The sequence below is a fragment of the Pantherophis guttatus genome, chromosome 10 (genome assembly GCF_059756535.1).
Source record: "Pantherophis guttatus breed Tessera chromosome 10, ASM5975653v1, whole genome shotgun sequence".
In the NCBI taxonomy this organism is placed as follows: domain Eukaryota; kingdom Metazoa; phylum Chordata; class Lepidosauria; order Squamata; family Colubridae; genus Pantherophis; species Pantherophis guttatus.
The window spans coordinates 15,260,406-15,284,373 of record NC_142072.1 but is presented as its reverse complement, the minus strand read 5'-3'; the positions used below and the strand labels follow the sequence as shown (position 1 = coordinate 15,284,373).

The 23,968-nt window shown below is 42.4% G+C and overlaps 1 protein-coding gene across 4 annotated transcripts in view; it reads left to right on the top strand.

Annotated features, from left to right (window-relative positions):
- The first annotated feature begins 261 nt into the window (after positions 1-261).
- Positions 262-23,968, top strand: part of PHACTR4 (phosphatase and actin regulator 4) — an 87,017-nt gene continuing 63,310 nt past the window's right edge. The window contains exon 1 of one of the 4 annotated variants that reach the window (XM_087876913.1): positions 262-363. In XM_087876913.1, coding sequence (XP_087733039.1) covers positions 325-363 — 39 coding nt within the window. In that variant the 5' untranslated portion in view covers positions 262-324. Of the gene's footprint in view, positions 364-3,107; positions 4,223-6,588; positions 6,717-23,968 lie in introns of those variants that run through there. The other 3 variants (XM_087876915.1, XM_034413617.3, XM_034413615.2) reach the window with 3 other exon arrangements.

Sequence of the window (23,968 nt, the reverse complement as noted above, 5' to 3'; positions counted from 1 at the left end):
CATCAGCTGGGACTCAGGAGGCAGCAATAGATTTGGGGTGGGACCAAATAAAAGGTAAGAATAATGTGGGGGGGTGGGAGGGCGGAGGGGGGAGAACCAGTTTGGTGACGTCATATTGTCACCGCTACCGGCTCGGCCGAACCGGACCGAACCGGGAGGAACCCACCACTGATGCAATCTTAACTTTTTTGACTGCACCCCATAGATACTCCTGAGTTCAGACCAGCAGTAAAATCCTTCTCACTTTCCCAAACAGCCTGCCAGCCTGGAAAAGTAGAGGAAACTGAAATGGTAGGAGAAAGAGATGAAAGTACTAGCCAGTGAATGAAAGAGTATTGTTGGCTCCAACCTTACTGCTTCCTGGTATGTATTTCCTATTTTATCTTCAAGAAAACCCAATCCTTCCTAAGACAACTGTGTAGCCCTACTGTGCAGTGAACAGAAAGACCTTCAATAATAATCTAAGAATTCATACCCTCATAAAACACTGTAGGTCTAGGAATTTAAGCCACAATAGTTGGACAAACTCTGGGATCTGGTTCACACAGCACGATCACCAGCAGGCATGATAATCTATGGTTTTAGGACAATGTGTGATTGAGGTTTCTAAATGGAAGAAGGAATGGTTTCATATTGCTGAGGAACGAAAAAGCTTCTTGTCTTCACATTTCAGTGAGCTGGAAATACCTGGACTATGTTACTTAAATCCTTACATCTGGATAGCATTAATTTGGGGAAAACTTGTATATGTACATGCTTTGTTGTTGTTAGTTGCTAAGTAGTGTCCAACCCATCGCGACCCCATAGACAACTTTCTTCCAGGCCTTGCTGTCCTCTACCATCCCCCAGAGACCATTTAAGCTCACGCGGACTGCTTCAGTGACTCCATCCAGCCACCTCGTTCTCTATTGTCCCCTTCTTCTCTTGCCCTCAGTCATTCCCAGCATTAGGCTCTTCTCCAGTGAGTCCTTCCTTCTCATTAGGTGGCCAAAGTATTTGAGTTTCATCTTCAGGATCTGGCCTTCTAAAAAGCAGTTAGGGTTGATCTCCTCTAGGACTGACCAGTTGGATTGCCTTGCAGTCCAAGGGACTCGCAGGATTCTTCTCCAGCACCATAGTTCAAAGGCCTCAATTCTTTGACGCTCAGTCTTCCTTATAGTCCAACTTTCACAGCCATATATTGCAACTGGGAAAACCATGTATATGCTTACCTGAAAGTAAATTCCAACTGCCTTTAATAAAGGGTATAATTCTTTTGACTCTTATGTGGGTGAAAGTGTGTTAACTACAGCTAGTTCTTAGACAATTCTGGCATATAATTGAAGGCTGCAGCCTCAGTTACAAACTCAATGATCTTGTGGTTCAAAGAATATTAATATGTTTCTTGTGATCTTGAGATGAGATTTAATTATTCAAAAGAATCCTTTGAAGTGTATTTCAACTACAGTGCATGTTTAGGAAGAGTTGTGTGTGAACCTCTGTGTTGTAAAGATAATTGTGAGGAAGATGGGCGGTTGAGAAGTTTGATATATAAATAAATAATATTTGCAGAGACTTTGACACATATGATTTGGGCTTGTTCTATGGTTATTCCATTTTGGTTTAATATTCATGTTGTTGTTGAAAGGATTTGGGGAAGAAAAACACAGTTTAAAATATTAACGAAAGGTTTAGTTATATACCAAAAACCTGAGGAGAAAATGGAATACTTTGGATTTTTCAAGGGTAGAATGTAGCTAAATGGAATTGCTTTGTTAAAAATCTGCTATTTCCGACTTCATATCCTGGATTGAAAACATGTATTTATCCTCAGCCTTTGAACTGGCTCTTTATTCACATAAATGGAAGGATTGTTTAATATGATTCTGGGTGGCAAGGTTTAATTTGTTTAGAAACGGATTGCTTTACTTTAATATCTTATACCATACATATAAGATGCAATATATTTCTTTGTTATTATTCTCTATTTGCGTCTCTGTATAAATGCCTGTGTATGTCTATGTTTTGTTGCACCAAATCTCTTTTTCTTACATTATTATACATAATTTAAAAACCCTAAGGTAAATAGCACATATGTTTTCCCCATTCCCCTTTCTGCTCTACGAAGATCTCCTGGGCAAATATATCTACAGTTGTAACTAATAGCTCACTTATTCCTCAATCTCTCTATGAAGGATGGCATTTTTATAGGCTAATAGCCAAATCCACCCAGGAGGGAATATAAAACAAAACAGAGGAAAAATTGACTTGCTGCTGAAGTCTTTGCTCTGTACTGTATAACTCAATAAAAATGTCTTTGCTCAGAGTGCGGTAGATTAAAGTAATATTTCCTACGTGGTTTTTTTTCTTTACAACCACTGTACTAATTAATTCCCCCAAGCTGTTAGAACTGGTAAAAGACTTGTGGTTGTTAAGAAGAGGCTGAACCTCCTTTGCTATCAGTTGTTGGTGAAGTGTAATGCATCGGTGTGAGTGTGTGTCTCTCTCTGTGTGTTCCCAGTTACTACCCACCCACATGGACTGAGAAATAAACATCCTCAGGCTTCTCCATTCACTTTATTAAGCAATTGATGCTGGGGCAGGGGTGAGATCCAAAATTTTTCCCTACTGGTTCTGTGGGTGTGGCTTGGTTGGCGTGGCAGGGGAAGGATATTGCAAAATCTCCCTTCCCATCCCACTCCAGGGGAAGGAAACTGCAAAATCCCCATTCCCTCCCCATTCTGGGACCAGCCAGAGGTGGTATTTGCTGGTTCTCCAAACTACTCAAAATTTCCGCTACCGGTTCTCCAGAACCTGTTAGGACCTGCTGGATTTCACCCCTGTGCTGGGGATTATAGGTATCAAAGTGCAATCGGTTTGAGGAAGGAGAGAGAATAACTATCCTGATTTTAGTAACAGTACAATAGCAGTAAAAAATATTAAGTGTCTTAGTGGGATGGGCAGGAACCACATTCTCCTTCCAAAGGTGCTTCTCGCCCCCTCCTCAAAGAGGCAACTGGACTTTTATTTTTCCTTGAAGATGTTTCACTTCTCATCCAAGAAGCTTCTTTAGTTCAGAACTTCTTGGATGAGAAACGAAACGTCTTCAAGGAAATCCAGTCGCTTCAAGAAGAAGGAGGAGGAGAAGAAGAAGGAGGAGAAGGAGAAGGAGGAAGAGGAGGAGGAGGAAGAGGAGGAGGAGGAGAAGGAGAAGAAGAAGGAGGAGAAGGAGAAGAAGAAGGAGGAGGAGAAGGAGAAGGAGGAGGAGGAGGAAGAGGAGGAGGAGAAGGAGGAGGAGAAGGAGAAGAAGAAGGAGGAGAAGGAGAAGAAGAAGAAGAAGGAGAATAAGAAGGAGAAGGAGGAGGAGGAGGAGGAGAAGGAGAAGGAGGAGGAGGAGGAGGAGGAGAAGGAGAAGAAGAAAGCACCTTTGGGACAACCATGACCCTAGACTCTCCAGACACCTTCTCCCTCCTTCTTAGCAGCCAAACAGCCAAGAATCAAGCGGGCGCTTTGCTAGAGAACAGCGACATACCTATTACCGCTTGCAACAACAACAACAACTTCCCAAAGTTTACAATAATAACAACGCGGTCATCATCATCATCATCATCATAAATTATAGTCCCACAAACCCCATGTCACCTTCAAGCGCCTCAGTGAGATAATCGGTCCTCTTTATACAACAGCCCGCATAAGCTTAATGAATTCGCCATAACCTGGCACCCACAGGTGCCTAGGATTGCATGGTCTTTATTTTGGTCTTTTTTGTGGCCGTTTCATTACACCCCCCACCCCCCACAGTTCTTCTTAGGAAATAAATACAGCTAAAAGAAGAAGAAGAAAAAAAGCCGTTTTTAGAGGCCGCCCAGCTCCCGGCCCGCAGCCAATAGCCAGCCACGCGCCCTTCAGCAACAAGCCGCCTCAACCTCGCCGGACCTCACCTGTCCGCCCGCCCCCCCCACCGGGGGAAAGGGCGTGGCCTCCCCAGCCCCCTTCCCGCCGGACTACAAGTCCCGTCATGCCGTGCGCCGGCCGGCCTCCTCGCTCTCTTTCTCTCTCCCTCTCTCTCTGCCTCTCTCTCTCTCTCTCTCTGGCAGGAGAGCCGGGGCTTCCGGCGGCGAGGACCTTGAGCCTCCGAGGGACTGTGCGCGGCGGCGGTCTCGGGAGACGGAGGGAGGCGAGGCCGAGCCCGTCTGTCCGCCGGGAGTAGCCCAGGTGAGGCGGCTGCTCTCCGCCTTCTCAGGTGCGTGAAACAAGTTCGGTCCGGACTGACTCCAAACTCGCCCCTCCCAAGAGGGGAGGGGTCTTGCGGCGACCCCCCCTCACCCTCCTCCACCTCAGCCCGTCTTGACTGGGCGAGGGTCCCCCTGCCCTCCCTTCCCTTTCTGCGACCCCCTCCCCCTCTGCCCTGTTTCCCCCCTCCCCCCCAACAGCCCTGCCTTCCTCCTCCTCCTCTTCCTCCTCCTCCTCCTCCTGCCTTCTTTCTGCCCATTCTCCAGCCTTCCCCGAATTCCTCCGATCGCCCCTTTCCCCCTTCCATTCTTTTGGACGCTTCTCCACCTTCTCCTTCTATCCTCTAGTCCCCACTTTTGCCCCCCCCCACCTCCCCCACCAGCAGTTGAAGGGCAGGAGGGCACCGATTCTTGGCTGTGGCTGGGTGCCTGATGGGCTCTGTAGTGCCAGGCATCTAAGAAAGCGTGTGGTATGTGGGTGTGGATGTTTGTGTAGGGTTTGTACCCTGTTTCCCACCCAAAATAAGACATCCCCTGATAATAAGCCCAATTGGGCTTTTGAGCGCAATGCAATAAGGCCAAGCGCTTATTTCAGGGTTCAAAAAAAATATAAAGACAGGGTCTTATTTTCGGGGAAACACGGTAGTCCATGTGGGAAATGTAAAACAAGGCAACCAGAAAGTGGTATGTGTATGGGGGGATGAATTGTAGCACAAAGCATCCAGAAAGTGAGATAGATAGATAGATAGATAGATAGATAGATAGATAGATAGATAGATAGATAGATAGATAGATAGATATGGTCTACCCCTCCCATATTGGGGTAGATCAGATGCTTCGATAGAAAAACACTTTATATATATGTGTGTGTGTATGTATATATATATATATATATATATATATATATATATATATATATATATATATATATATAATTACAAACTATTCTTTACTAATACACACACACACATACACCATATATATGTGTATGTGTATATGTGTATATGTGTATGTATATGTATGTATATGTATATGTATATGTATATGTATATGTATATGTATTGGGAGGAGGCAGTGGTGGGATTCAAGTAATTTAACAACCGGATCTCTGCCCTAATGATTTCTTCCAACAACCAGTTTGCCAAACTGCTCAGAAAGTTAACAACCGGTTCTCCCGAAGTGGTGCGAACTGGCTGAAACCCACCACTGGAAGGAGGGTAATGTAGGCCAAGGTATCCAGAAAGTTGAATGTGGGAAATATAGTTCAAGGCGTGGGGACAAGTGGCATCTGTATGTGGGGGTGGAGATGGGAAGAGACTGCTGGAGGGGATTTCTCCTTTGACTTCATAATTGTTCTTTGGGATTCACTGCCACAAGATGGTCACCCTTTTGGATGCTTTGCAAAGAGGGATCTGCATAGAGAGGGGAGGATTATGCCACCAAGTGGCACTGAGTCCCAGGGTCTGCATAGGGGAGGATCATGCTACTGCCAGTGGCACTGAGTCCCAGTGGTACTGAGTCCCAGGGTCCACATGCTATTTGCACACTCCTTTCTTAAGAGTGCATGTTAACATACCTGCTGGTCAGAAGGGGAAGCAAAATAAAGCATCCCTCCCCCTCTCCCCCACCACATCTGCACTGCCAGGAGGAACCAAAATGTTATACTTCAAAGGCTGATGGCCTAATCCAGCCATCTCTTTATTGTCTTGCTCATGCCTTCTAGGCATGTATATCTAAAGATTAAGTTTCTGTATCTCTTTTTTTTCCCCCTAATGAGTCAATGCTTCTCCACCTTTTGTGCTTTTTGTGTAAGCAGCACAACATTGAATAATAGCAGTTGTTGGGAAATTATTAAACGTATAAAGGTATTTTTAAATTGTGTAAGACGTGGCTTGAGGGGAAGTTACACATTGGTTGTCAAATATCTGCACTGTATTGAATATACTGATTATATTTTTAAAAGTTATTGGAAAGGAATAGCCTAAGAGAAAAATTTTGAGGCACGCTAGAAATAAGCCCATGGCATGCCTGTGTGCTATGCCATTGAAAACTATTGTAGTAAGCGATCTACTATTAAATTAGGCAAAAATTCTAAATTTCTAAAAATGTGATCACTTACCTGGATGCTTTAAAGTGGAATTTCTAGGAGGCTGTGTTATTACTTTTTAAAATTCTTGCAAGATTTGTCATTACAACCTTTGAACACATATCATTGCTGTTATCAGGGTCTCCCTCTTTCCCTTTTACCTTTATTGCTCTATTCCTGCTCATTTTTTTCTTGCCTTGTGAATACTGAAGGTTGTGAATACAAGGATGTTGTGGTTGGCCGCAGCACAGGATTAGACTCCCTTGTGGTTCCTGTCTCCTTGTGCTGCAGGGGAAAATGCCTGAACTGTTGGGATGAATGAACACTTCATTTCAGGATAGTCCGCCATTAAATCTTCCCCATCCCAAATCCTTCAGTGATTTCCCATACCTTGCCAAAATATGGGAGGGGACCCAGAGGTGAGCTAATCTTTATCGTTTTACCCTTGATCACTTTGTGGAGAAAGAAGTACAGTAATGGATTTTGAGAAAATGAAGAACATGCATGTTAACTAGGTCAAATGAAGAAGATATCTCCTGCTGTCTGGGTACTGAAAATCAAGAATGAAAATAATTACAGTGATTAGGTAGGAGTAAGTGTAGCTTTCTGTAGATTAGTTTTCTCTAACTTGGTGTCCTCTGTGTATCTTAAATTGTAGCTGTTACCTTCCCATATTGATAAGATGCTGATGGGTTTTTTTTTTTAGTTGCCCGTTTTGGAAAATTTGTGATAGATTGTATAAGAATTACAGACAATAGAGGAATAGTAGAGAAGAAATGTGGATTGTCACACAGAATCTAGCAGGGCTGTGTGTTGTGATTGTATCTTTTCATGGGTTCAGATTAGTAGCCTTTGATTACTCAGATTTTCCATTTAAGCTAGATAAATAATAAATAAATTCAAATCTGTGGAAAGCCAGTTTGGTGGTGTGATTAAGGCATCAGGCTTGAAACCAGGAGACTGTGAGTTCTAGTCCTGCCTAAGGCATAAAGCCAGCTGGGTATCTTGGGCCAGCCACTTTCTCTCAGTGCTACAAAGGAGACAATGCCAAACCACTTTTGAAAAGCCTTGCCAAAAAAGCCTAGGGACATATCCAGGCAGTCTCTGAGAATCAGAAATGATTGAATGGAAGGGGAAAAAAATCTGTACTTTAATTGATAAAAGCAAAGGGCATTTATTGCGGTAAACAGAATTGTATGTTTGTCATACATAGCTCTTGTTAGGTTCTGGTCTTTGTATTCACTTGAACTATGATAAATAGGTGGCTCAGTGGCTAAGACACTGAGCTTGCCGATCAGAAAGGTCGGCAGTTCGAACCCTTAGTTGCAGGTCTCTTGCATGAGCAGGGGGTTGGACTAGATGACCTCCAAGGTTCCTTCCAACTTAGTTACTGTTAAGTCATTTAAGTGAAGTTCTAGTGGGATAGCTAAGGAAAGTCTGTGGCATAACCAAAGCCAATTAAAGTATTGTGGCATAAACATACGCTAATTCAATTTTTTTTAATGCAGAGAAAAGAAAGCTGGGTTACAGGAAGGTTTCAGTGGATATCTGAAATGGTGAACTGTTCTTAAATAAGTGCAAAATAAATAAGTGAAATTGAGGTAAACAAGCCATGCAAGGATAAGTTTAAATATTAGAAATTTGGCAAGGCACGGCAATGCAATTCAGTGTACATAGAAATAAAGTTTTCATTTGTAAGAGGAAGGATTTTTTTTAAAGGTCTGCAGCATACAATGAATGCTTAGTAAGCAAATCTGTGGGATATATAGACACCCCCCCCAAATAAGAAAAAAATCTAACTTATTGTTGTAAAAGTTAACATTAAAAATACTGAACGTTGTATAAGTGTATTGAAAATATATATGCACTTGAATAATATTTACATTAGATAAGTATATACAGAATTATAACTATGAACTCTTGTAACATCCTGTTGATTTTAGTTAGTGTGAAAGAGCGTGTAGGTGTAACTCTCCTGTTGAAATTGGTGGCACTTCACTTCAGCCAAATTGTGGCCTCTGATGGCTGCAGCTCTGTGTCGAATGTGGCAACCGTCTGTAAGACCAATTCCCCTTTCTGATGCAAAGAAAAAAAAAAGTGGGGGAATAAATATATTCTGAGATTGTAGCAGCCACATAGTGTGAAGAACTTGCTTTTATAATGTTTATTTTTAACTGTTAGTCATAGTCACCGATTAGAGAGTCCCTTCTGATAAGGATGGTTGCTTAGTACTGTTGTTTGGAGCTAGTGGTAATGATGTCACAAATGCTTTTAAGCAGTGGACTTCAGCAGAAAAAGAAATTATTTCACTTCCCCAAAACTTGTTGCTGTATTTTGAAAAGCTACTGAAAGACCTCCCCTCCCCCCATGTCATTTATGACAAGAGGCCTCCCCTAAGTAATACGATGTTTGTATGTTAAGTTGGATTTTATGGCATGAATAAGGGATGGCAGTATGATGAAAGGGAATGGAGAGGTGTGACGACAATTTTGTGAGCAGATCTGTGGTGGTCATTTTGTGAATTCACCCCATTGCACACGTTGAAAATCCCAAATGCAACTCTGGTCCCCAAAAGTTGCCTTACTTTGGGTTTAGGTTTTCTGCAGGTATGAATTTTATGTTGACTTCAGTCTAGTTGGGAGGTCTAACTAAAGCTTCACCCTGTGACCATGCTAAAAACTTTATTGACACAATGATCTTTGAATTGATGTCTCTGTTTGCTAAGTGTTTGCTGTTGGTCTCCTCTAGCCCTTCTCCTGAGCTGTGACTGAAAACAGCTCTCCCTCCCTCTCTCCCTCTCTCTCTCCCCCCCCATCTCTTCTTTCAATAAAAGATTGGACTGCCATTTGTCAGAAATGATGTAGGGTCTCCTGCTTGAACGGGTGTGGGGTGGGGTGTTTGGACTAGATCAGGGGTCACCAACCTTTCGGACCTCAGGGACCACTAAATTCATAATTTTAAATCCCACGGACCACTAATATGATCTGCCTAATGACCGGCTGGTGGGTGTGGCAGTCATGTGACTGGGTGGGCATGGCCAACTCAATGTCACTCACGTCCAAGGGTGCCTTGCCAGCCTCTACTCGCTACTCCTTGCCTCCCCACCCGGGCTCCTTAGGGCCTCAACAGGAAGCAGTTGTTGGAGCTAAGCAGCCACCACGAGAAAGAGTTGGCAAAAGAGCTCAGTTCAAATTGGATCTGACCGGGAAGGAGGCTTAGCAGAAGCATCTTACTGAGGACTACGAGCATAGGCTTTCCAAACAGAGGGAAGACCTGCAGGAGTGCAAGGCCAGGTACCGGTGCCTGGAGGCTCAGCGGGCTGAGATGGTCAACCAGTTCCAGGCAATGATGCAGTCCCACTGGAAGAAGGCCCTCCAGCTCCTTGCCACCAGCAGCACTTCCCTCCAGCCTTTGCCCAAAGCCCCGCACCAGGAGGCTGAAGCAGACCCCAAGTCAGAATTTCTGCCCCCCTCCAACCCACACAAAAAGACCCCGAAGGGGGAGACTCTCTGCAGCAACACAAGTGTTCATTGCATGTATCTGGCCCAGGGGCCGTAGTTTGAGGACCCCTGATTTAGTGCAATATAAAAAATGCAAATAATTTTTCTGGGGATCACCAAAAATTTCTCATGGACCACCAGTGGTCACTGCTGGATTAGATGACCTATAAGGTCCCTTCCAACTCTGTTAATCTATTAATCTCTCTCTGTCTCTCTCCCTCCCTCTCCCTCTCTCAGCATTTTCTACTGATGTTAGCCAGATTGTGTACTAGAATCTGTGAAGTGCCTTAAACCAGGGATAGGCAGTGTTCACCGAGATAGCAAAGCTAGGATTAAAAAAAAAAGAAATTGTGGCTTAATGAATGAGTTGTTTATGATAATTTATGGCTAGGTCCTTGGTACTTTCCTGATGTTTTGGATCATACAACTCCTTGCCACATGTCATATTGGCTAGGATGGATGGGAGCTAAATCTCTGGAAAGCTTGGTTGCCTTCTCTCACTTAGATTGGTTCAGATATTTCATTAGTTGATCAAAATATAAAACACAGAAATGAAAATAAAAATGAAGGTATCAGGAAAATAAGGGAGGAAAAGGGGAAGAGAGAAAAATGTAGGGTGAAGGGGGAAAAGAAAAGCATTGACTTCCAAATGATGGAGTAGAATAACATAGCAACATGAAACCTCGGCTTTTTACTTTTCTGTGATAATATACACTAGCCATTTCTATAACAACAAACCTATCTAATCAGCAAAACCCAAAAATCAAAGTTTGATTTTTTTTCTCCACTTCAAGCACAAGGTTTAAAAGCGACTTCCAAATAGAAACCAATTTAACTGTGTTCTTTTCTTTAATCAAAGCATCTTTGCTAACTAACTCCATCAGCCTTTGCAGCCATTCGTTCATCCATTATGGGAATCAAAGTATCTTTCCGTTTTTTGTTCATAAAATATTTTTGCTGCCATCAACATATACCCCTCCCCATCAAAATTCCATTCCCCCCCCCGAAGTTCTTTATCCATTAAACCTAAAAGGAAAGCCTCTAGTTTTATCTCTATATTCACTTTAAGTATCTTCTGCTTAGATTGGGTTAAATAGTGAACCTGGCCAGCATAAAAACAAATATTGCCAAGTATGGGAGATTTCCCCCCCCCCTTAGAATCTAAGCCAGGGAGTTCTCATCACCTGTTTCCTAAAAGATTTCTAGGAATGACTGTGTCAGAAATGCATTGTTCACATTGATTGATTGATTGATTGAAATGTACTACTCTGGGTGGCTGCTCATGTTCATAGAATGGAGATGGGTGGGAGCAATCTATTTTGTAGCTAGATATTCCATTTCCAGAAATATAAAATTTTGTAGCTAGATATTATATTTCCAGGAATATAAAATGCGGCTCTTCTTGTGATGTCAGTGCAGAAGTGCAAAGGTAAATAAGAGAAATTGGGAATGAACTTAAAGATAAGGTGCAGTTTTGAAGTGCACATACATACCTGATCTGTCTTCATTCTTGTTTGAGGATTGATGATGAAAAGGAAAGAGACGCAGCACAGTTTTGGTTAAGGTTGGTTAGGGCAGGGGTCTTTGCTGGCTGGGGAATTCTGGGAGTTGATGTCCTCCAGGCTTAAAGTTGCCAAGGTTGGAGACCCCTGAGTTAGGCCATTGGACTAGGAGCAAGTAGACCCATATTGTAGTTGACGCTTAACCATAGAAACTCACTGGGTAACTTTGGATCTTTCTCTCTCCCTCTCTTCCCCTCTCTCTGTTTACTCTGCCTCCCAAGGCTTTTATTTTATGCCTTCCAGCAATGGTCTGGACAAATCCCTGCAATTTTCTTGGCACTTTTTTTTTTGAAATGGTTTGCCGTTGCCTTTTTCCTACAACTAAGAGAGGAATGGCATAAGACCTTACAGTCTTCCAGTTTTTAGCCTGGTGTCTTAGCTATTACACCAAACTGGCTCTGTTTGAAAACTGGCAGGGAGCAATATACTGTATACATCACTTAGCTCCAATTATAAGAAAGCAGGCAAGTAAACAAACAGGTTTGTTTATAAATAGATCTGTTTATTGCCAACTGCAGAAAAAACAATTACTACCAACCTGCCTTCTATTGAGGACCTGTATACTGCACGAGTCAAAAAGAGGGCTGTGAAAATATTTACAGACCCCTCACATCCTGGGCATTAACTGTTTCAACTCCTATCCTCAAAAGGACGCTATAGAGCACTGCACACCAGAACAACTAGACACAAGGACAGTTTTTTCCCAAATGCCATCACTCTGCTAAACAATTCCCTCAACACTGTCAAACTATTCACTAAGGCTGCATTGCTATTACTTTTAATCTTCTCATTGTTCCTATCACCCATCTCCTCCCACTTACGACTGTATGACTGTAACTTGTTGCTGTATCCTTACGATTTATATTGATTGTTTCCTAGTATGATTCGATTGCTTATTTGTGCCCTATGACTATCATTAAATGTTGTACCTTACGATTCTTGACGAATGTATGTTCTTTTTTTATGTACACTGAGAGCATATGCACCAAAGACAAATTCCTTGTGTGTCCAATCACACTTGGCCAATAAAGAAGTTAGTCAGTCTGTCTGTCTATCTATCTATCAGATCTGTTTATTGTCAACTTACGTCTGGATAACTTTCATTCACTGTCTTGGGTAGGAAAGATTGGAATTATCATACTAATTTCATACAATTCCCCTGATGTAACTTTGTCCTGGAGTTTGTGGGAAAATGGCCTCAAGCTGCCTAGGGCTAATTGCAATCCTGCCATTACTACTAAAAGCATTTTAAAAAGGAGTTTTTGAGACAGCTGTGTGTTTGATAGCCTGGGCTTATACACTACTAAAGCCAGGGGCCTCTGGACTTCCATTGGTTTATTCATGCAATTCAGTGGATATGATGCTGTTGCCTGACTTTCCTTATGCGATGCCAAGAATGCCCTTTTGCAAAAACGCTGTAGCCCTTTTATCCTTGTGTCAGTGGTATGCAAATTATAAAGTAGAATTTGCAGTTGCATAATTAAAACCGAGCTGTCATCAAGTTTTCAAGAGAGGAGGCAAGGGAGGACGGTCAAACACTGGAAGTTAGCTATGAAAGAAATCTTAACATCTTGACTGATTTGCCAATGTTGGTAAAAAAAACAAAAAACCCTCATGCACAGAGACAGACTGTCACCTGAGATCCAAGTGGCACTGTAGTGCATTTCATAAATAAAATATAGAATAGGGAATTAGTGCAGACTAGTTGACAAATCAAATTACGAAGCTTTATGCCAATAAATTGTGCTACTGCCTGGTCTGGTTGCCGATTTGTTTGCCTTGCTTGACTGTGCTGGGCATGGTACCCTACCAAGTAGCCAGTAGTTTGAGGGCAAGAAATATTGTAATAAGTCATGGAAAGAATTCAGTGAATCAGCCATCCCTGCTCCTATCCAAACATGGACTCTCTTCACAACACCTTTAGCTAAAACTGTAGTCCAGTCAAGACTCTTTTGGCTGAAGCCCAACTCCTGATGACTTCATGGGCGTGTCCACTTAGTTTTCTTGGCAGTTATACACAAGTAACTTGTTATTCCTTCCTGGTTCTGGGATATTATTTCTGACTTCACAGGGTCACTTATATTCATTGTTAACCTTTACATAAAATCTCCTTTGGATCAAGATTGATGGTTTCATGGACGCTTCCTGTAGTTTCAGTTTATAGAGCAAGACTTGAAAAAGTGGTTTGACATTTTCCCTCTTCAGGTTTTTTTTTTTTTTTTAAACAATCCAATGTATCTTAGATTGTTTGGTAATCTCCCAGCAAATATTAATCAAGCCTAATCCTTCTTAGCTTTTAAGCTCAGATAACTGAACCCATTTTCTGGATTCACATAAAAGATTGAATCATATCCTGGTCAAATGGTGGATCAACACAGAAAAAAATTAAGTACACTTAGCATGTTGTCGAAATGCCAATGTTAACCGAGCAGGTTAAGGATGCTGTAGGAACCCAGCCTAAAGTGATAATGAGAATGTTGAAGATAGAAAAAAGCTGGCCGTTACCTCTTCTCATTCCCCCCCCTCCTCTTTTTGGTTAAGTCTAATTGTGATGCTTGTGTTAATTTGCTGCTGAAATTGGATGTGGCTAGTGCAAAATTGCAAACTTGTAATACCTGTGTTCATTTTCAGCCTTAATTGTAACATGTCTGGAGATCATACAGTTTGAGCCTGGCTGTAGATTGGAGGAGCTTGGGATAAAAGTTAATCAAATGAGCGAAAATTACATTCACAGCCTGAGCGCCATTGTTAGGGAGCCATTCTAGCTATCTATTTGCATTATTATTTCTGGTTGGAAATAATTACAAAGCACTAGCACTAAGGCATATCTTTCATCTCTCTCTTGATGTCTGTGACTAGTGATAACACTGCAGCTTCTTAGAGAAAGGATTCTGGTCAAACCTGAGATTTGTAATTATTTATTTTAATTTTTATTCCACCTTTATTATTTTTATATTAAGGAGGCGATTATACCTCATATTCCCTGCTTCTCCTGTTTTTCTGAAGCGATAACTCTGTGAGTTGGATTGGACTGAGAGAGAGAGATTGGTTCAAAGTTACCCATCCGTCTTTCATGCCTAAGGTGGGATTAGAACTCACAACTCTCTTTTGATGATTGACCTAAAGTCACCTAGCTGGCTTTCATGCCTTAGGTAGGACTAGAACTCACAAACTCTTGATGATTGGCCCCAAATCACCAACTGGTTTTCATGTCTAAAATGGGACTGGGTCTCACAGTCTCCTGGTTTCTAGCCTAATACTGTCACTTTGAGACCAAATTGGCGCTCTGTGTACTCTATTTGCACAACATTTGCGAGGGGCTATGGTCCAGGGGTGGGCTGCTGGGGGTTCGCAGGGGTTCGGGAGAACCTCTAGCTAAGATTCTGTGCAGTTCAGAGAACCCCCAAATCCCACTCCTGGCTGGCCCCGCCCACCCTGCCCCTCCCCTCCCAGGAGTCCCCACACGGCCCGTTTTGTATGCAGGTAAGTGCAGGGTGCGCATGGAAGGTCAGGGAGGGTGAAAAACGGGCCTACCGGAAATTCGGGAAGGCTAGAAATGGGCCTGTTTCTGGCCTCCAGAGGGCCTCTGGAGGCCAGGGAGAGCAAAAAGCTCCCCCTCCCCACTGTGGTGCAGGAGGCCGACTAGGCCACACCCACCATGGCCACGCCCACCCAGCAATTGGGCAGAGAATGTGTTGCTAAAATTTTTGAAGCCCATCCCTGCTGTGGTCCTGTAGTCTGGACAGTGGATTTAACGTGCCAATTAACAGCATGTTTTCAGCAATGTAGGCTTTGGGAAAATGCAAAAACGGGGATGAAGCGAAGAGACAGAAGTGTTTTATTTTTGTAGTAGCTGAAAATCCGCCTGAAATGTTGACATGTGGATGCATGCATGTTTCAAATATGAGTAGTCTATGGAAACTATAAAAAAAATGGCGTTTAAATTAAGCTCCATCCATTCTCTTTTTGTGACTCAAGCGTGGAAAACATTTTGTTTCGCATGCCATAACCAGCTAAATTTGCATAGAAAGTTGAGAAAAAGTTTAAAAAAGCATCCGCTTTCGAAGCACAGGAGTGTCGGCATGTGAGCGACTCTTAACATACCATATCAACTGGCATGAATCAACAAGTTTCACCTACTCGGTCTTGAACTTGGTGCTCATCTTGTTTACTGGCCTTGACTCTAAGGAATAGAAAGTGGCTTTTACACCACAATGGGCAGCCAATATGAGCTATTTTGATATTTATTTTATTTCTCAAATTTATATACTGTATTTTTTGGACTATAAGATACACCGGACTATAAGATGCACCTAAATTTACAGGAGGAAAACAAGTAAAAAAATTAGTTTTTGGCGTCTGCACGTTGCGTTTTTGCCCTCCCAGGCCCCCAGAAGCACTCTGCAGTGCTGCGCATGGCCTGTTTTTGCCAAAAATGCACCCGTTTATGGCCTGCAGAGTGCTTCTAGGGGTAGGGGAGGGCGAAAACTCGACAGGCAGAGGGTTCGAGAGGCCAAAAACGCCCGTATTCAATCTATAAGACGCACCTAAATTTTCACCCACTTTTAGGGGGAAAAAAGGTGCGTCTTATACTCTGAAAAATACGATATGTTCCAAGTTTGAAACAAATGGAGAGCTTGTTTGAAGTCAGGATCCCTAACAGATCACACTTGCATCTCTGAAAAGCCTCATTTAGCAACTTGAATTGCAGATTAAAAAACTGAAAACCTTTGCGCATCTTCCTCTTTTGAAGGATTTGTTCTGTTTTGACAGCGTTAATGGCTGTGAAATAATCATTTTTGAATGTTGGCTTTGTTGCCATTGATAGGCTGCAAAGCAGGGATCAGGTCTCCTCAGCTTTCTGACTTGGAAGCAGGCCACACGGTGCGTTATTTGTGATGAAGGTAGTTTAAACACTTGAATATAAAATCTGTGTTTGCACAGTGTCCCATGCTAAGCTGAACTGGGGCTGTGCAGTTTGTGACTCATTGTGATGTAGGAACCCAACCTTTGTTAAGTTACAATTGTGCTTTATTTTTTGGAGCATAGCCTATTTTTTTTTTTTGAACCATTACAATTCTGTTTTGCTAATGTGGCTTTAGGATTTAATGTGTTATTAAAAAGTCATTGAAGTGGCTTATCCTAATTGCTCAGATGGACAAGGCTATGGGAAAGCGAACAAATGTTTGTCTTCTTTCTCTCTAGCTTGCGGACATTTTGTTTAATGTACCAAGTCACTCGAACAAATGGCAAAGATACCTTTGGAGAATAGCCCACTAAATATAAGAGCTCTTTGGAAAAAAACAAATTACATTTCTAGTCTTTAAAATGCAGAGAGGGCATTGAAAGTATGAGGGGAACAACATTCGAGGAAGAGAAATTAGGAAGAGAAATAAAAAGGAAAACACAGATTCTCTATTTTAAAGTTTAGCCCATGATGTCAATATGTTCTTTGAAGTAGAGGTTTTAAATACAGAAACTGCCCAATTCCAAGCATCATATTGCCTCCCTAGATGCACTAAATCAGGGGTCTCCAACCTTGGCAACTTTAAGACTTGTGGACTTCAACTCCCAGAGTTCCTCAGCCAGCAAAGCTTTGCTGACTGAGGAACTCTGGGAGTTGAAGTCCACAAGTCTTAAAGTTGCCAAGGTTGGAGACCCCTGCACTAAATCATTGCTGACGGCTTGGAGATAGATAGACAGCATCCTGATGCAATAAGTTGTTTCCATTTGAGGTTCTCCAATCATGAGTTAGATCAGGGGTCAGCAACCTTAAACACCCAAAGAGCCACAAAGGTCCTAACTGGAAGCCCCTGTTCAATTCTGGAGCCGACCGGAAGTCCAGTTCCCACATCATAGTCTCCTCCTAGTACGGTGTTCTTTTTCCTCTGTTGACCAGAAGTCGGTTCCCCCACCATAGAGTTGCCTCCTAGCGCGGCATCCTTTTTCCCCTACCTGTCCTAACCAAAAGCCCTATCAATTGTGGAGCTGACCAGCAACAAGGAGCCGCAGCAGACGGATGAAAGAGTCACATACGGCTCCAGAGCCACAGGTTGCTGACCTCTGAATTAGATAATGACATTGTGCAGCTACCGGTAACACTTGCTGGTTTGTGGCAGATAGAAAATTGCACTTATATGTAAAATGTATTTCTAGTACAGGCAGTTCTCAACTTACGACCACAATTGAGCCCAAAGTTTCTGTTCTTAAGTGAGACGTTTGTTAAGTGAGTTTTGCTCCATTTTACAACCTTTCTTGCCACAATTGCTAAGTGAATCGCAGCAGTTAATAAGCTAGTAACCTGTTAGTTAAGTGAACCTGGCTTCCTCATTGACTTTGCTTGTCAGAAGGTCACAAAACGTGATCTCACATGACCGTGGGACACAGCAGCAGTCATAAATATGAACCAGTTGCCAAGTGTCTGAATTTTGATCACGTGATCATACAGATGCTTCAAAGGTCGTAACTGTGCATAATGATCATTAGTCACTTTTTTCAGTGCTGTTGTAACTTTGAATGGTCACTAAATGAACTGTTGTAAGTCAAGGACTACCTGTAAATTAAGAGAGGCAAACCAGCAAACACATGCAAGCCCAAAATGCATTTCCTGGGAGGAATTATGATCATCATCAGCTCTGAAAATCTGATGCATTTTTCGTTCTGAGCTATTTAGAACTACTGTACAGTGACATCAAAATGAAGGCTGATACAATCAATATTTTATCTTGAATTAAGAGACCTCTGCTCTGTCCGCCTCATGATTAAATGGGCTCTCATGCTATTATTAAATTTGTAATCTGCAACAGTGGTTCTCAGCCTGTGTTCCATAGCACGATGTCATCACAGAGAGTCCATGAAGGCTTGAAGAAATGTTATGATTTAAATGTTGAATTAAGTCTTGGGGGGGTGTCCATGGCCACAAAAGGCATTTAAAGGGGGTCCATGGTGAAGAAAAGATTGAAAATCATTGATGGTGGACAGGAGCACATGGCTTGAGGTCCTGGGCAAAAAAGGGAAGAGATGCTGAGACTGCCCCGGTTTTATTCCCCCACTAGGCTTTTGAATTTGAGCTTGTATTCTGATTGGTTGTCAGACTCCCATGGGGCTATGCAGGGGCAACTCTGTAGGCTGTCCTGAGTCCCAAGCTTGGTTGACTCTTGCTGGGTGATGATGTAATCAAAGGGCTTCGCGATTCCTATTAGGGCTCTGCCTGAAGGAGGTAGTTCTTTGTTATGTAGAGTAGACTGGCCCAGGCCTTAATGGCCCATTGACAAAGGTGTGTGTGTGTGTGTGGGGGGGGGCTGAGTTTCTGCCTCCCTTTTGAGGGAAATATTCTGCCCTTTTAATATTTCCTAAAATATCTCATTTTCCTCGCAGAGGTGCTAGCATCCTAGACTACAATTCAGCATTTTCCTTTCCTCTGAAAAGAACCAACATTTGACATCTCACCGCTCTTACTGCTGCATTTCAATGCTGTAATAAAAACACCCCCCCCACAAAGCAAAACAAAGCCCAGTATTGTCGAAGATTGCAATTTCTTTATTCATTTGTTTATTTTTATCCTACCTTTATTGCTCCTATGAATAACTTAAGGCTGCAAACAAACCTAATACTCCTTCCTTTTTCTATTTATTTATTTTTTATTATTTTATATTTTTATTTGTTCAACTTGTATGCCGCCTTTCTCTGTAAGGCGGCTTACAGTGCATTTAAAAACCATATATAAAAACATTAAACATTAAAACATTAAAAACAATTAAAACCCATTCACACCATTCATGGCCGGATCTCGCCAGATCGCAACAGCGAGATTAACGGCCCCAGGCCTGCCGGAAAAGCCAGGTCTTCACCGCTTTTTGAAAGGCCAATAGGGTGGGGATGGTCCGGATCTCAGGAGGTAACTAGTTCCAGAGAGCTGGGGCAGCCACAGAGAAGGCCCTCCCCCGTGGACCCGCCAGCCGGCATTGTTTAGCTGATGGGACCCGGAGGAGACCAACTCTATGGGATCTTACCGGTCGTTGGGAGCTATGCGGTAGAAGGCGGTCTCGAAGATAACCTGGCCCTGAGCCATGTAGGGCTTTAAAGGTAATAACCTTGAATTTTTCCCCTCAACACCATTTCTGTGAAGTGGATTGAGCTGAGAGAGAGAGGGACTGGCCCAAAGTCACCCAGCCAGCCACTAATGTGGTGAAAACACACACGCACAATAAAACCTTCACCCTCGTTCCACGAAGGCAGTGTCTCCCCTTCACCATTACAGCTGACATTCGGTGGTGTTGTATGCTTGAGCTCCCATGAATTGCATTGTTCAGTAAGGCACAGCATTGATACTCATTTGAGAGAGAGCGGCTGGCTATTGAGAAAACACTGTAACTTTCAGTTGCAGCTGCTGAATCATACATAGAATATCATAAACTGATTGCAAAAACTTTACTAAGAGGGTGGGGTTCATAGTTCACTGAAACATGGTTTGAAACCTGTGTTTTATATCTAATTCTGATAAGGACTTTTAAGTAGGCAAGCTGGAGCAGATCTGATCTAAATGGTTTTCCTCTGAAAGTGTTGCTACACACACACAAAATTTATATTTTGTTGAATTTAGTATAAAATGGTTTGCCGTGAATGCGACTGCTTGAGGGCTCCTGGATTGGAGCTGAAAAGCGAAAGGGATGCAGTACGCTCCGTCCCACATGCTGGGGTAGACCAGGTGCCTCAATAAAAAAACACTTTATATATATATCCCGCGTCAGAAAACAAACAAATGTGTGTGTGTGTGTGTGTGTGTGTGTGTGTGTGTGTGTGTAGGTCTTTGGTTATTCGGGTTTTCTCCCGCGTAAAAGTGGAAGTGTCTTGGCGACGTTTCGATGAAGTCTCATTCATCATCTTCAGGCTGGTGTTTTCGGCTTCGTGCTTCTAGGAGCAATGTTGATTGCAGCTGTTTCTTCCTTTTAACTGCCAGTGGGGGTGTGAACTGATTGGGTGGGAGCTTGGCTGTGTTCTGATTGGCTGGGGGTGTGTTCTGTTTGGGTGGGAGAAATATATGTATTTCTCTTTAGCCAGGTTCTTCCTACGTAAACCAAGATGTTTATGCAGCCCTAGTTCAGTGAAATCACAATCCACTGGTTTCTAGGCTTTTTTTCTGGCAGCCAGCAAACACTCTGCTGCCCATTGGGAGACTAAGGAGACTAAGACAGATCTATTTCGGACTTATAAGTCCTCATCAGTTAGCCACACCCTCATCCCATGTATCCTCCCTGTAAAGATACAGTATTTGTTTTCTTTCCTTTTTGTAGGCTTTATGTGTATTTCTCTTTAGCCAGGTTCTTCCTATGTAAACTAAGATTTTTATGCAGCCCTAGTTCAGTGAAATCACAATCCACTAGTTTCTAGGCTTTTTTTTTCTGGCAGCCATACTATACCTTTACAGGGAGGATACATGGGATGAGGGTTTAAAAATCAGGACTGTCATTTTGAATTGGGCCAAGAAATGATGTGTATGGATTGGTGTTTGTGTGTGTCACATACAGATAGTCCTTGACTTATGACTGCAATTGAGTCCAGAATCCCTCTTCTCTTCTCTTCTCTTCTCTTCTCTTCTCTTCTCTTCTCTTCTCTTCTCTTCTCTTCTCTTCTCTTCTCTTCTCTTCTCTTCTCTTCTCTTCTCTTCTCTTCTCTTCTCTTCCCTTCCCTTCCCTTCCCTTCCCTTCCCTTCCCTTCCCTTCCCTTCCCTTCCCTTCCCTTCCCAATCCCCCCCTTCCTTTCCTTTCACATATTCCAATAATCAAGGATATTTTTCCATTTTAATTCAAGTCAGGAATCCATGGGTAACAATTTCAGGGTTTAAATCCAGTGTTATAGCTACAATTGTTCAAAAGCCAGAAACTATTCTCAAGTTTTGAATGAATTGGGAAACTCAAGTAACTGAAGCCTTGGCTTGTCTCCCAGCACACACAAGGGCAGAAACAGCGTGCTCTTAGTCTACCGAGAACACATGTTTTCAGCTTTAATAAGCTAAGTTATGATTGTCCAAGTGCCCATTTCCCTGCTTCCTCCCCTCCTCCCCTCCCCAATGCTTTTGGAAGAACGAATGTTGGAAAGCACAGTATGCATTTTTTAAAAAAATTAAGCATTTTATTCCCTGGAATTTGAATAAAACTTCAGATTGTTGGAGTGCAGAATCTGGTTTTGACTGGCAGGTTGACATTTTTTAAAATCACACAACAGATTCACAAATCAGTCCACTTTTGCCAGGAGAATAGGTTGTAGTTTGCTGTGGGCACAGCCAGCTGCAATTGTTTTGCCATATGTTCAACTGGGGGAATTAACTCTCCTTCGTACACCCTAATCATTTTAAGCATACACAAGCGGTACCTGGCAAGATTTTTGTGCCAGATACTGTGAATAAACACAAGCTCTGTGGAATGGCATCAAGGGCATATTTGGCGGCGGAGTTTTGAATAGTAGCAGTGTCTAGAATTTTTAAACACTTCCTTTGTGCAATGGCTATTTGTGTGTCAAAGGCGTCACACTAACATTTATACAATTCTGACACGCTGTTCCAAAACTGGGTCTTTTTTTAGCCATCTCATTTCTGTGCGTGACTTCGTTAGCAGTAGGCCAGTATAATTTTCATGTGAAAAGTTTAGAGCGCCTTTGTTTAAATATCTCCATTGCGAAAGACTTGAGTAAATATTGTAAACCATTTGAAAATTTAAAAGTAAAGAGGCCCCATTCTTCCCAAATAACTGAAGACAGTTGCACAAATTAAAAGACATTTCCGTAAAAGAGAAGGGAGAACAAATCCCATCAGGTATCAAATGTCCCAGATATCAATAGCAGGGTGGATTTGATTTAAATCGAGTTGATTTAAATCACAATTTAAATCATGATTTAAACCACTAGTAAAAAGGCTTGATTTAAATCAACTCGATTTAAATCATAATTTTTAAAGAGCAACTGTCATCTCTGCTACTCCTTTGACCCGCTTGTTGACTCACCGACAGTCCCAGTGTTGCAGAATATACAGCCTCATGCTACATAACTAAGCTCCATTTCATGCTGAATAAACTAAATTATTTATGTATCTTAAATAGAAAACTATCATATGATAGATTTTTACCCCAAAAGTTTTTTATTAAAATAAATTCGATAAAAATCAAAAAAATCCAATTTAAATAAAAAAAAATTCGATTTAAATAAAAAAAATCTGATTTTTTTGATTTTTTTAAAAAAATCATTGATTTTTATCCACCCTGATCAATAGTAATTGATATATAACAGTGATGGTTAACCTTTTTGGTGCCGAGTGCCCAAGTGTGTGCGGGAATGCACGTGCACATGCCAGAACCCCAGAATGCAATGCGAGCTCCCCCTGCACATGCGCCCCACCCCATGTATGTGTGCATGCCCCAGCACATGTGCCCTGCCCCCCCCCGTGCCCTGTTTTGGCTTCCAGGTTGATGCAGGAAGCTTTCCAGCCCCAAAAAGGGGCACGGGGAGCATCACGCAGCCCCTCACTCCCCATTTTGGCTTCCAGGTTGGTGCAGGAGGCTTTCCAGGCCCAAAATGGGGCACTGGGGGGTGGGGCGTGCAAGGCATCCCCCGCATGCGCTCCCCCGCTCCCCGCGCATGTGCATCAGAGACCTAAAGACAAGCTGGACTGCAGGAGGCGCTGTGGAGCTGGGCTGGGGCAACAGCTAATGTTTTAAATGGTCTTTTAGAGATTTCTGGATAACACAACTGCTGCTTAAAACAGTGGATATGGTAACTTTCCATTGCCCCAGAAAGGAATACCCATTAAGTATGCATTAGAATATCAAAACTTTTGTCTTGAATATGGCAGAAGATTTTATTTATATGCGCGAAATTATTACGCCTACTTCTCTGAACTTCCTTATTAGTAGCATCTGAAACATTTCCTATTTTCTGCATTTTAAGGCCAGCTCCCTGGTGGAAAACTGTTCTGTTTTCTTGCTCCTATTGCTGTTCTTCCTTTAGGCAATTGTGCGTAACGAGCAAAGCACCAATTTTGCGGTTATGTAGGAAAATTGGTAATTGGCCTTTCTGCAAGTATGTCAAACTTTCTGGCGGAGACTATGATGCAGGAAGCTAAAATTCAACATAACATCCAAATCAGTTCTGTCAGCTTTCTGAAGTGTAAGCTGAAAAGAATGTGGCCGATTCAGGACACATTAGTTCTGAACAAGTGGTAACTTGCAGTGGTTGTTTGGCATGGCTTTACTGTAGACCAGTGTTTTCCAACTCGTAGCCATTTTAAGATGTCTGGACTTCAGCTCCCAGAATTCCCTATAGCTATTGCTAATAAGCTAGATTTGGAGGTTCATGTAGCACATTTGCTGCGGTCATAGGATCCAGTTAAATGCCATGAAAAAAAAAAGACAAAACAATAACTCTTGTCTATCTACACTGAATCTGAAACTGAGAAACTGCATTTCTTAGGTTAGATTCATCCTGGTAACCCAGCCTTAATTTTCCATTCTAACACTGAAACTAGTAACCCTCCTCAACTGAAACCACAAAGAAAAGTCCATGCAAAGCAAAATAATAAGAAGGACTAGGAGTGACATGATAGCAGTGTTCCAATATCCC